Here is a 13,198-nt window from a genome sequence, read left to right on the forward strand (position 1 = left end):
GTTCTCCAGCATATTCTGTCCCTGGAGGGCATTATGTGCATTTCTACTGGAGAGGTGAATTCAGCCTGTTTGGCAACATCACAAACCCATAGCTGGTAACTCAAAAGTAAAGGCCCTCTCAACTGGGTTGCACTTCTAAAGCAAGTGGTGTAGGACTACATTCTAAAGCATCTCCAACATGACTACAGCAACTAGCTATATCATTTGCTATAGGCCAGGGAGAGAAATGTGACCCTTTGGGCATTATTAAAGTGAGGTGCCACTTCACCAAGCATGACCAATAGCGAGAGTCTGAAGTTGCACGCTCCTTGCTGAATGACTACTAATGTTCTCGGCAGAAAGCTAAGTGGCTAAAAACTCCTGGACCTGCACAACAGCACTGCACCTACTCTTAAGATTCTCTTCTGACCACATGTTGTCCAAGGCAATTGCCTTAAGTTTGTATTTTCGAAAACTGTTCTTATTTAAAATCACTGGTGAAACAGAGGGGTTTTTATTTATCTCCACTGAGGTGGTGGTCTACAAGTTGGTTGCTTCCATCAAACTATAGAAAATAGGTGTTGTCTTTGCCACTTATTTTTTCCAAAATGACACATTCTTCCACAGGTTAGATAGATGAGTTCTCACAAATGAAAATGAATGATCTGTGGTCTTGATATGGAGCTTGTTACTTAGGCACAATGCGAACGTGCGAATATCCACATGGACCTAGGTATATAGCAGAATTAAATGTGCTATCGGGAGATGTAGCATGCAGAACATGATCATTCTAGAAACAAAAGTTACACAATCTCCATTAAGTACAAACTAAAACAATGTGTACTTCCTTTTCATTAGGAAAGAACAGGAACATGATGTAATTCCAGCTTGAGTAGTATCCCTTCCATAGTTAGCCCTCCTGCCTTCGTAAACAAGGCCAGAAATAAATCTCACCACTACCAGACCACACATTAAAACTTGATGACTACTTAACAAGCTGGTTTGACTTTTCTGCAATTTTTACTCTCAACTCATGTGTTTATATATTTCATTTTTTCTGTGAAGTCAATGTGATCAAGAGAAACTTATATGCATGTTGATATCATCTCCCTTTAACAGTTGAACTTCTTATCCTTTCTCAGTCTGTAAAATGATGAACTTACCTGAAGCATATAATGAGGTAAATTTGAAAGGTTATACAGTAGTTCATTCAGATTTGTTACACACTTTCTTCCCCTACTTTATTAATTACCTTTTGCACTTTGTTGATAAAGAAGAGGTCCCACAATACTTTTCCCCCCCTTCCAATCTGCTAGGACAAGAAACCCGTCTAGAACTTGATGTTTGCGTAATAGGAAGTCTTTCATGCAAGCACAAAAATTAGGAGCTAACCACAAAAACCCAACTGTTACCGGAAATTTAACATAAAGGGAAACACTTCAAAAGAACAAAACACATGTCCTTTATCAAATTACCAAACTAATGTTGGTGATGTGCAGAATTGTATTTTTGCCGCATGATTGGGGGGGAGAGTGATATCCCATTTTATGAATGCTCAGGGCCAACATGAATTCTTTGGATGCTTGTTTGCTAAAGAACAGCTTTGGCAAGTAAGACCAGTCTGTAACACATAAAAATGATTTTTCACTGTTTGTTTATTTCAATACCAGTTCAGTGAGTTTTGGAACTGAACAAACTGCTCATTACAGAAATACAAACTGTAATTCAAGGAATAAGATCCAGGGTCACGATCCAGAGAACCAACCATACTTGCACGCAAAAGGTGGTGCAAACAGAGTAGGACTGTTGTTTTATTGGCCCATCAGCCTCTCTTCCGTTCTTGCCCCACCACAATCTATATTGCGTTGCCAGTAGTTTTTGTAACAGTGCAAAGGGTTTTACATAACCAGTTTAATTCACCTCAACATAATTACAGTGCAATGTCATGCTCACTATTTGATATAAAAGTGATAAAACCTGATAAGCATAGGAAATGATGATGCCAAAATGGACCAGCTTTTCCAAATTCCACAGCATGGAAAGAGCCAAATTTAAATACATACTGCTTCCCTCTTTGGAAAAAAAAATGATATATTCGCAGTTACTGTGAGGATCGTAAAGAAACCAAACATGGAGGCAAAGAAAGAAGGAAAATGACCGGGGCTGGGGCTGTGATGATATACTATCCCACTTAAAAACCTCCCTTTCAAATGATCCCATACCATCACACAGAATGCTTAAGCAGGTCAAAGAATCACTGAGAATCTTGGATCAGAAACAGTTACTAACTCCCTAGTATCTTGGACAGGGCAGGATCACAGCTAGTTAATGGAACAGATGCTCTGACACATAACATCCCAGACACAGTTCCAAGACATCTCTAGTTTAAAAACAAGCAACTAGCAGATGATGAGACACACACTTTCCCAAGGACCCAAAAAGTAGACAGTACTGGCCCTAAGGAACAAATCATCCATCAACTGGTATAGAATTATCATTGTTCCTATTTAAGCTCTATTTATACCTTCAAGTTATGGAGCATGTGGACTATTAAAAGGTACAGAAGACTGACCTGTAGTTGACAACATCAAAGGAACGGACAGAATTAAGGAAGTAGGGATCTAAGTGAATTCCAAAGTTCCTCTGAAATTAGATTTGAAGATTTCATCTCTAGAGAAATGCGTGGTGGGATAAATGCTAGCCATAAGAAAATTACGGGCAAGTGACAACACTTGGTGGTCACTGAAGGTGACCAGGTTATTAAATGAATGTGTGTGTGTGTTTGTGTGTTGAGTTTTTAACTGTCTTTTATTGTATATATGCTACTGGGAAGAACCTATAATAAATAATAATAATAAATAATAATAAATAATGATGTCTGGCTAGCATCTCTTCCTCAAAAGGGAAGGCACTTCCACCTTTAAAAAGTATGAGGCAGTGAGGGATCCATCAGCTAGCTAACTAGCTAGCCTCCTACCTACTCTAGTGCCAAGTTCTTTGCAAGAAAGCATGCAATATCATTTCAGTTAATACTTGAGAAGGAAGAAGACTCTTCCTGCTGGGAGTTTTAAGGGCTAAGTGAAACTGAGAGAACCCTTGGCTAACTTATACTTTTAAAACTAAGTGCTATCCCTACGTACTCTGACATTTAAAAAAAAAACTCTTAGAAAATTCACTGGAATGGAAACACGCCCCGCCAGAGGATATAGTAGACTGTTGACTTGGCTGATCTCAGAAAACTACATAGGTTCACATTACAAGGAAGAGCCAGCTCTATCGGCTAGCCTGGATAGGAAAAAAATGCCAGAAGGCAGCAATGGCACACCATTTCAGTACTGTTACCAAGAAAACTACCTAGACATGTCCATGAAGTCACAAGAGTTGAACTTGACTCAAAGGAAACTTCTATATTTCGAACAGTTGCTTCTCATTTCTCTTCTGATACAAAATGAGCCTTCAAGAAATACTGTGCCTGCCAAGCCATTGTTTAGGTTCATGAAAATACAGTCCACTTTTAACTATAGCACACCTCCCTTGTGTATTAAGCCAAAGCTAACATGGAGTCCTCTGTTCAGGCTTGCAAGTGTAGATTACACTGAGCAGAAAAGCTCACCTTTGTAGTTTTAGATACATCAGAATGGATGTAAGAGTGATGGGAAGCATAATCACAGGTGTCATGATGCAACTGGCATAAATTACATAATTTGTGTCACTTGCCTGATAACACCATGGTGGCTTATACCAGATACCTAGGTACATCAGCCTTCCTCAACTTAGCAACCTCCAGATGTATTGTAGGTCAACTTTCTTAACTAGCAACTATATCTGTGATCCCTGGCAAGGAGACAAAGGAGGAGCCACAACCATGTTAGGTGTCAGATGACACTCAATACCAGCATTACTGCATGTCAAGAAATCTATCCTCATAAGAAACAGACACCTTTCAGTTTTAAAAATACTACATAATACTGTTAGTGGGACATTTACAATAACCTTCCATGAAAACACAAGTCACTTATGAAGACCACACAAGATAAGACACTGATATGTAGAACAAGTCCTAATTCTGGGGGGGGAATCACATTAATAATCCGGCTTTCTATAAGAAAAAGTCATGGGCCAATTTGCAACAGAACCAAGTTACTTTCAAGAATACTTTCTAAGTTTCCCCAGTGAATAATTATGAATCACTTTTTCAAACTTATTATTTCATACATTATTCACAACATTCAACCAATTTAATTCTGTTACTCAGTAATTCTGAATCCAATTAAAAAGCCTCATTGGCTAATAGCACAGAATCCCAAAGAGTTTGGCCTTCATGTGTTATTAAGATTATTTGAAAAATACATCTCTCCGTATACTGGAAGTTTTCTCTATTAAATATGCATTGTTAAAACACAGTGCAGTATAATTAGCCCTCCTTGATAACACAAAGTTTTTCTTCCCCTACAATCATTTTACCAAAAAACCCAATATATAAAATATTTATAGCATACACTTTAAGAAAAAGGTGTATGCTTTCTCAGGCAGAAATGTATTGGCAAAAGGCAGCAGCATTGATAGCAAATAAATAATCATTTCAATGTTAGAGAACTCCAGTAATGGGTACTGATACTGGAATTCCCATCATCTGGAAATCCACTGACCCTAATATCCATAATCCTGGGAGTCTTAAAGCTTATTGTTGCAGTACGAAACAGAAAAGGAAGCAAACTGACCGATGCTACAGGCTATTCAGCTGCAAGAAGGAATCTTTTCAATGGTGAGTTTTGTTATACAAGGCAGAGTTCTTTAAGTTATGTTGTAGGAGAACTTGCTTATCCATCCAAGACTAGTGCATTTTAAAAAAGTTTAAAAAATACTCTGAGTTTTGATTAGCTGCACTCGATTCAAGTGTTGCTTGTTGTGGAGGTTTCAGAAGTTTGTTTTGTTTTTTTAAATCAAACCTGTTCCTACACGAAGCAGACAAGTGTACCACAAAGGGTAGTCCATGGGATAACTCTCACTTCCAATCCAGAAGAATTATCTTACTCCGATTCGGGAAGTCATCCATTCCAGTCCTTGGCACAACCTGGGGGAGAAGAAGAAAACTCAAGTCTTAACAAATATACTCATTGTAGCTCTATTAGTCTCTATTAAGAGGTCATGATTTGAAGGCAAAATCAACACTCAGATAAGCAGGGATTAACACCAGACAACAAACCAACCAGAGAACAACACCCCAATCAAGGAACTGCCAAGGAGAAAACCACACCCCCACCAACACTGGCAGGGCAAGCTGCTGTATATAAACAGGGAGCAAACCCCACACTCACTAGCCCTGAAGATGTTACCTAGTTGGGTAATGAAATGTCTGCAAGCAAACGACCAAGCGCAGAGAGCACCAAGGAGTTCAGCTCTGAGCTACAGATATTCTCTTCTATTGGATTGTACATTTCTCTAAAGTAAAATATTTCATTACAATAAATACTTACCCTTCTCCTGTTAATGCACAGCAGGACTGAATGTGCCATGGGTGATCCTTTATAGAACTAAGGGTTAGATACTTGGAAATTTCAGCTGCTGTCATACAACCCTTCATATCTTGCTTATTTGCAAAAATGAGAACGGCGGCTTTTTGTAAATCCTGTAAAATGCACATATTTAGATGACTTGGGTTTCTATGGTGCTAAGTGCTACATAAATAATCCTTTATAATATATGCTACTGAAACTTTAACTGTGCAAACTGCTTCAGCAGAGGGTGATTATGTGTTTCCCTTATGTCAGATACTGACAATCTATTTTAGGCAGTACTGCACAACGACGTGTAACCTTAAGGAAACCATGACAAAATGCCAAACACCCTAAATCATAAGATTTTAGCCATTTTTAAAGTTTGTCCTACTTATGTCAATATATTTGGGGGTGGGGGGACAGCAGGTGCCTTGCTGCCCTTAGGCTGCTTCCAAAAGATCGGCTTTACACTGATGGCTAAGCAAACTCCTAATTTAATTCAGGTTTCAAGACTAGAACCCATTTTGCTGCACATAAAAGGGAGGAAAATGAACCTACTTCTACATCTTTTGTTTTTAAAAAAGAATAATTTGGCTTTAAGTTACTATTACATAGACAGAAAGCACTTGTCCACTGTGGGCCCTTATAATTTTTGCCAATGAAATACCCTACTGTTCTTCCCAGAAGGCTGATTCAGAGATTTGGCAAATCTTCTGAAATAACTGGGATATAAAACCAGAATTCTGTTCTGCACTAGTTGGCAGGTCTGCTGTCCACTTTTACAGCACTTAGGATCCAAACTGAAGTCCACATTCCAAGAATAAAGGTCAAGACTCCCTTGAGCCAAACTTGGTTTATGCTGACTTCAGATACGTCCATAGAGTTTTATTAGGAACAACCCTCCTTTGGGGATTTTCATTTACCTCCCAGTCTAAGTCCTGGGAATTCACGAAGAATACAATCAAAGCTAAATGAAATACCTCATGGGCCAACATTCTGTAGAGTTCTTCTTTTGTGACAGACAGCCTCTCTCGATCAATGCTGTCAACTACAAGGATTATAAACTGTGGAAAAAGGAAGAGTTGAAGAAAGAACTGAAGAAACATGTTGCAAAACAGGCAGGACCCCAGAAGATGAAACTCCTTCTGTAGGGACAACTGTATCAGTCTGGTGCAGAAACAAGGGCAACATAGCTTCTTTTTTTGCTCTTTCTGAAAGTCCTACTCATCTTTGAGACAAAGGGCAAAGAGATCTTACCAAAGAGTGGTACAAAGTGACAGAAGCAGGGACAATCAAGGTGTTTACCACTCAAACTCTCTAGAAAGAACTTTTTGCTTTGCCCTTCAGGCTTACCAGAGATCAATATCATGTGGTACCTCCTACGGGAAGTCAAAAAGGTCCCTTCCTGTGTCCTGAAGATTCCTAAAAACAAAGAGGCTCTAAGCAAAGCCCTTTGCTATTACTGTCTTTCCAGGTATATTCTGCTTTAAATCTCTCAAGTGCTTGCTAACCACATTGGGCAGAATGGATCCTTGGTACTAGTGATGTATTTACAATATTGCCCTCCCACTTTTTCTTAACAAAACCAATCTCAAAGTGAAACACAGTATTTATCCTTGTGAGGTTCTTCACACAAATCACCAATAGGAACCAACACCACCAAAATGACCAATCAAGATCGGGCACACACAAAGAGCCAATCAGAGACTGGCCCTGACCAACCTGCTCCAATCAGAAACCAGCTTGGCTAAAGGACAATCAGAAGTCAAGTCACCTGGCTATAAAGACAGGAGCCCAGTCAGTCCCTGTTCAGTTGTCTGTAATCTACTTAGGAAACTACTTCGCCTCTGAAGATGCCTGCCACAGTTGCCAGAGAAATGTCAGGAAATCTGTTCCCTTGACCGCGGTCCCAAAACTCTGAAGCCCAACACTGCCGATCAGATATTAGCTATGAAAGTTGAAAGCCCTGATATCATAAACTGCCAAAAATCAGAATAAAATATCCACCTACCTCTGTATTTGAATAATAAGTATTCCAGGATGATCTTAATGACTCCTGTCCACCAATATCCCACATGAGGAAATGTGTGTTTTTTACAACAATTTCTTCAACATTACTGCCTATGGTAGGAGATGTGTGAACTACCTCATTCATTAAGCTAAAAAAAAGAGAAAAGGTTGTATATTTAAAAAGATCTGAAATGCAGCTACCATGAGGCTGCCCAGAATGTTGTTACAGTTATTTTGACCCAGAAGGCAGCAATTAAGTACACATTCATTGTTTTCTTTCAAAAAATAAGCTTTCGACTGGTTTTCATTATGCTCTTATACCTTGCTCACCAACATTGGTATACCACCATTCAAAGAAATTTGTAAAAGGGCTGTGCTGCAATTTGGAAATAAATCGAAAAAGGGGTTTAAACATGCAAATGTAGCTTCTCTACAATTCTATAAAGTGGTCATGACTTTTTCTGGGATTGCACAGCTACTTTCAACAGCTACCATGTGATCCTGGGCGTTTTATAGAGTTGCAAACCAGTGTTATATCCATGCTCCATAGCAACATTTTGGACTCAGATATGAAGCATCCACCAGGATATCAAGGCCATGGGCTGAATACCAGATCTGATTACCAGATCTGGGATCCATACCCAAAAAAGTCAATCAGAATCAGAAAGGGTTATCAGCTGACACACTCCTATACAAAATCACATTATCCTGCCAATGTCTGGAGGATTTTAGGTTCAGACAGCCAGGTTACAAGATCCAGCTCTACTCTCTCCATTACATGATGAGAACCATATAAGGGTGATCTCTAAGTTCAGCTACCATTAGAAGCCTTAATTTTGTGCCATGGGCTTAATCATATATGAGAAACTTAGCAGTGTATCTTTTTAGGAAGAGCTGCAGTAAGAAATTCTGTTTGATATTCTCTCCTTAGCTTATTCTCAGCATAAATGATTGAACAACTCTTTCGGATTGTTCTCCTTCTTGACAAACTTCAATGCTTGATCTTTGTGCTGAAAGTCAGTATATCAATTACCTGCTGGTGCCCTTTAGAACCATCAATTCTAATAGTTATAAAAGCAGTTGCAACATAGGGAAGAAATATTCCAAAGAACATCCTACAGACCAGCATTAGATCATATGTGAAATAAGCAATGCAAACTAAACTAGTAATAGAACATTACTCTTTCACCAATGGAATAAATTGGATTATCAATCAATGTGAGTTCTGATGCGAAAGGGTTAAGGAAATGCCTAAGATACTGGAAGAACTGAACTAGATACTTTTTTAAATTTATGCTCATGCTGAAAAACACATTCAAGCTTTCAGACTGAGATATTTGACACTCAGGAATTTAAAATATTTTTCAGTTTTGGACAGGTTTTATTTTCCAAATATTTTGATATCTTGTAGAAATACTGCATCATTATTAGCTTCATAGAGTGAAGATAAAATATATATACTGAAAATACTTACAATTGGTACAGAATTGTAGTCTTCCCAGCATTGTCAAGTCCCACAATTATCACTTTGTGTTCTACAATGCATAAAAATGAACAGCTGTAAAAGTCATAACACTTACAAGTAATCTGCATTTTTAATATAATATATCCTACAGCTATCTTATTTACTTCATTTATATGCCTGCTATGTCATTGAACTCCATTATAGAATAGTTTGAATGACAGATTTCTGACTGGAAATTTGACTTAGAATGATGTAAGACAAGCAAAGTCCAGGATATAACAGATTTTATTCCAATCCCATCTATTCCAAACCTGCCAAGGACCTCCCCTTGCCTTAACTTTTTTTTAAAAAGGCTGGAGGACAGATATAGAAAAGCACAGATTTTTTTTTAGATAGCCAACATTCTCTTAATATTTGTTTTACAAATATCAACAGCTATATTGGAAAGCTAATACGAATTATTTTAAAACCATTTACTACTAGGAAAAGTAAACACATAGCAACAGTTTGGTAGCTTGAAACTTCATCTCATGAAACATCATTAGCCATGATCAAGGTTGTGAGTCACTATTAAATTGGGAAGAATTACCTTTCTCCCAATTACAATGCATATGAAGCTTTATCAGCTTAAAGGTAAAGGTAAAGGTTTCCCTCGACGTAAAGTCCAGTCGTGTCCGACTCTAGGGGGCAGTGCTCATCTCCGTTTCTAAGCCTTAGAGCCGGCATTGTCATAGACACTTCCGGGTCATGTGGCCAGCATGACAACTCGGAACGCCGTTACCTTCCCGCCGAAGCGGTACCTATTGATCTACTCACATTTGCATGTTTTCAAACTGCTAGGTGAGCAGGAGCTGGGACGAGCAACGGGAGCTCACCCCGCCGCGCGGTTTCGAACCGCCGACCTTCCAATCTGCAGCCCAGCGGTTTAACCCGCAGCGCCACCGCGTCCCTTAATCAGCTTAATGCAAAATAAATATTCCATGAGCTAGTATCATAAATCTATTACCTCACTCCTCCATTTTAACTCTTTCTGAAAGCTGAAATTATGGGTCCACCCATAATACAGGATTTATAACCATGGATTGTTCAGCAAGGCAGAATCTAGCTAACACACAATGCTAAATCAAAAATGGAAGAATTCACATTTCATGTAGGCTGAAAACAAACAAATCATATCATTGCTCCACATTAAGTATGGAGCAGGTCAGTCTTCTACTTGAAGCAATTACACAAGTCACAACCACCAATGTTGTTTTGATCAATATCTTAGAGCTGCTTCTCATACCAGAATCACTACTGAACCTCCTGATGGACGCTACTGTTCGATGATGGCAAAACTGAGTGTGAGAAAGTGGTTCCTATAACCCTCTCCCAGACTGGTGGCCAACAACTCAGGCTGAAGCTTTTTCACACAATTCAGGCAATCTACCCCAGGGATATGGGACCTTTTCGCATGAAGGGTCAAAGTAGGCCTTCCTGCTGCATACTAAGGGACATATCCCCAAAGGAGATAAGAGAAGGAAAAAAATATGCTATAATACTGATTTAATTTTAAGTTAATCAAAGTTATTAAATAGAGTTATTGTTACTAAATATATGGGAAGCTATTTCCACCAACACACACACACACACAAAATCATTTGACAGCACCTTTAGGAAGGACTGTAGGAGATACTGTACTGGAAATACTTAAAAGTTTTCAAGGACCATATGCACTCCCAGGTCATCACTTTGTGCATCCTAATCTGCCGAATGTTCTGCTACAATTGCTGACATAACTGTTGCCACACATGAAACTATTTTTAATATTTATAGTTTAGGAACTTAACAGTGACAACAAGCACCAGGATATTTATTAAAATAAGTGTGCTTGTGCTAATAGTGAGTACAATAGTTCTAAGGTAGTTGAATGCTCAAATCTCATAAAGGACTAATAGATAATCCAGTAAGGAAGAAATACATTAATGCAGGTTTGCATAGTATTTTTTTACTGTGCTACTGAGAGTTTACAGCAGAATGGCTGCAGGGCTACATTATGCGTGTGTGTGCGTGTGCATATATATACATTTCAATTAAAAAGATCAAAAGCTTATTCTCAAGGCAGATATTATGCTGCATTACCAACATTTAAAAATGATTAAGTAACAGTAGAACAAATTGACTTGGACAATATTTATGTATTTACTTTATAAGCTTTAAAACTTCATAAACTTTATTTTTTTCTCTAAGAAATCACCTGCGAAAATAGATCTTTGGATTCATTAGGTTTTGTTTTTTTTAAAAGACTGGTACGTATACTTAAACATCAACCAGGCTAATTTCAGACAGAAAATACATTACACTGGAAGAGTGACAGGCAAACGTTCTCAGATTTCTACAAACATTTTAATATAGTTATATTCTTCCCGAAGGAGCCAAAGGCCAAGAGAGACACTGGAGTATTTCCATTTTGGAAGTTCCCACTGAAAAAAACCCATCCACCACAAAAGACTCCCTTTCTCAGATGTACTAACTTTAATTCATTCTGAATTACAGGCTGAATTACCATTTTAGCCAAGGGGGTGGGGTGGGGGTGGGGAAAGATGGCAAATAGCAATAATCTCAGGTCAATTCCCTTACTGAACGCTCTTATTTCATCACGTCACATTTTCTGTGGGTTCAAAATCAAACTTTGTCCCTGTATTTTAAACACTTCTAATCCATCTGTCCTATCAGCAACAAGTAACCTTCTATGCTCTAGAAGAAACTTTAATTTTCCCTCCTTTTCAGCCCAGCTCTCTATTCCCTCTTGATCTAGCACCATCTAACCTCACCATCAATGAACTGTGTCTCAAAGACTTGACTCCTTGAGATCAGTGTTTCTCATCCTTAGCAACTTTAAGTTGTGTGGACTTCTGTTTAAGTTGTGTGGATTTCAACTCCCAGATTTCTGGGAACTGAAGTCCACACAACTTAAAGTTGCTAAGGTGGGAAACACTGCTCTAGAATAATGCCTAAATGAGGAATGCTGTACAGTACTCAATTTCAAACCCCCAGTTTCAAAGCCATCAATAGCTATCTATCTTTTCCAGCCTAGCCCACTCCCAGGATTGTTAGAGGAACAGGTGGGTGGAGGAACATCTCAGGATAAAATAAATGCAGGCAATAAAAAGGGGGGAAGTCCCCCCAGTCAAGCTCACCAATATGGACATGGTCCTACCGTTTTCTCAGCAACAAGACAGAAGGGATTTGCCATTAGTTTTCTCCCGCGTCCTCATCCCGTCTACAGCCCTGGGATTCCGTGCATTTAGTCTCCCATCCCAGTCCAAACCAGAGCCGATCGTACTTAGCTTTCGAAGCGTCCCTAAGGTCGGCTAGGTGGTGCCTCCTGCTGCAACCCTCCCCAGGCGAGCCCCTCTTGCTGCTTTCCACCCGGATCGGCCTTCCCGCGGGACCCGCTCCCTCCTCGGCCACAATATCCGCGGCCAAAGCCCAGCCTGTCTGCCCGGGTCCATGCTGCCCCCGGGGGTCTTCCCCTCGCCTCCGCCCCGCGGGGGCATCGCTGCTGCTGTTGGGCTCTCCTGATGGAGCCAGCCAGCCACTCACCCTGCGTACAGAACAGACTCCACAGCTTCGCGAATAGGAGCCCCATCCCGGAACGGGAGCCGCGACCTCCGCTGGACCTGCGAGGCGCCTTCCTCTGCCCCGTCTTCCCTACCCAACGCGGCAGAAAAAGCAGGTGGGACCGAAACCAGCTCAACTCCGCCCTCCCCTCCGCCTCCGCCCCCGCCCTCCAGCCACACTGGCACCGCGCGGACCCCGCCCCTCCTTCCTGACTCAGAACGCTGACGTCGCTACGTCTGGGCTCGCGCAAGCCGGTGCAGCCCCGGGACGAGCGATGACGCATAACGCTGCCCCAAGAGCGAAACCGGGAAGCCTCCCCTGGGCCCTAGAGGTCGGAACTCTCGAGCAGCTTTTGCTGCTGGCTGTCATTGGAGCGCCGCCGTATGCGGGGCAACTGAAGGCGGCAAGCGAGAGAGAGAGACAGCCTTCGTTTTGCCCCGCGCGTTCAATATACAACCGGAAGTGTTAGAATATAATTGCAGCATGAGCCCGTTCCGCTCAGCGAGGCAGGATTGGGGGCGGGGGGGGGAGTGGGTCGGACCATAACGCCACCCATGTCCTCGCGTCGAGTGGCTACATCTTTTTTCCCCGTCGGAGTTAATATTGGTGTAGGGCTATCCATCCTAGTTCCAAAAGGGGACCA

At 40.5% G+C, this 13,198-nt stretch overlaps 1 protein-coding gene across 1 annotated transcript; it reads right to left on the minus strand.

Annotated features, from left to right (window-relative positions):
• Positions 1-1,630: 1,630 nt before the first annotated feature.
• On the minus strand, positions 1,631-12,660 carry ARL5B (ADP ribosylation factor like GTPase 5B). The gene is made up of 6 exons (XM_063303545.1): positions 12,538-12,660; positions 8,962-9,022; positions 7,489-7,636; positions 6,458-6,541; positions 5,457-5,608; positions 1,631-5,053 (listed from the first exon to the last, which is right to left on the minus strand). Exons 1-6 carry the CDS (start codon positions 12,581-12,583, stop codon positions 5,005-5,007), a joined length of 540 nt encoding a protein of 179 aa, XP_063159615.1. The 5' UTR covers positions 12,584-12,660; the 3' UTR covers positions 1,631-5,004.
• Between the last annotated feature and the right edge of the window lie 538 nt (positions 12,661-13,198).

This window comes from Candoia aspera, chromosome 4 (assembly GCF_035149785.1).
Source record: "Candoia aspera isolate rCanAsp1 chromosome 4, rCanAsp1.hap2, whole genome shotgun sequence".
In the NCBI taxonomy this organism is placed as follows: Eukaryota; Metazoa; Chordata; class Lepidosauria; order Squamata; family Boidae; genus Candoia; species Candoia aspera.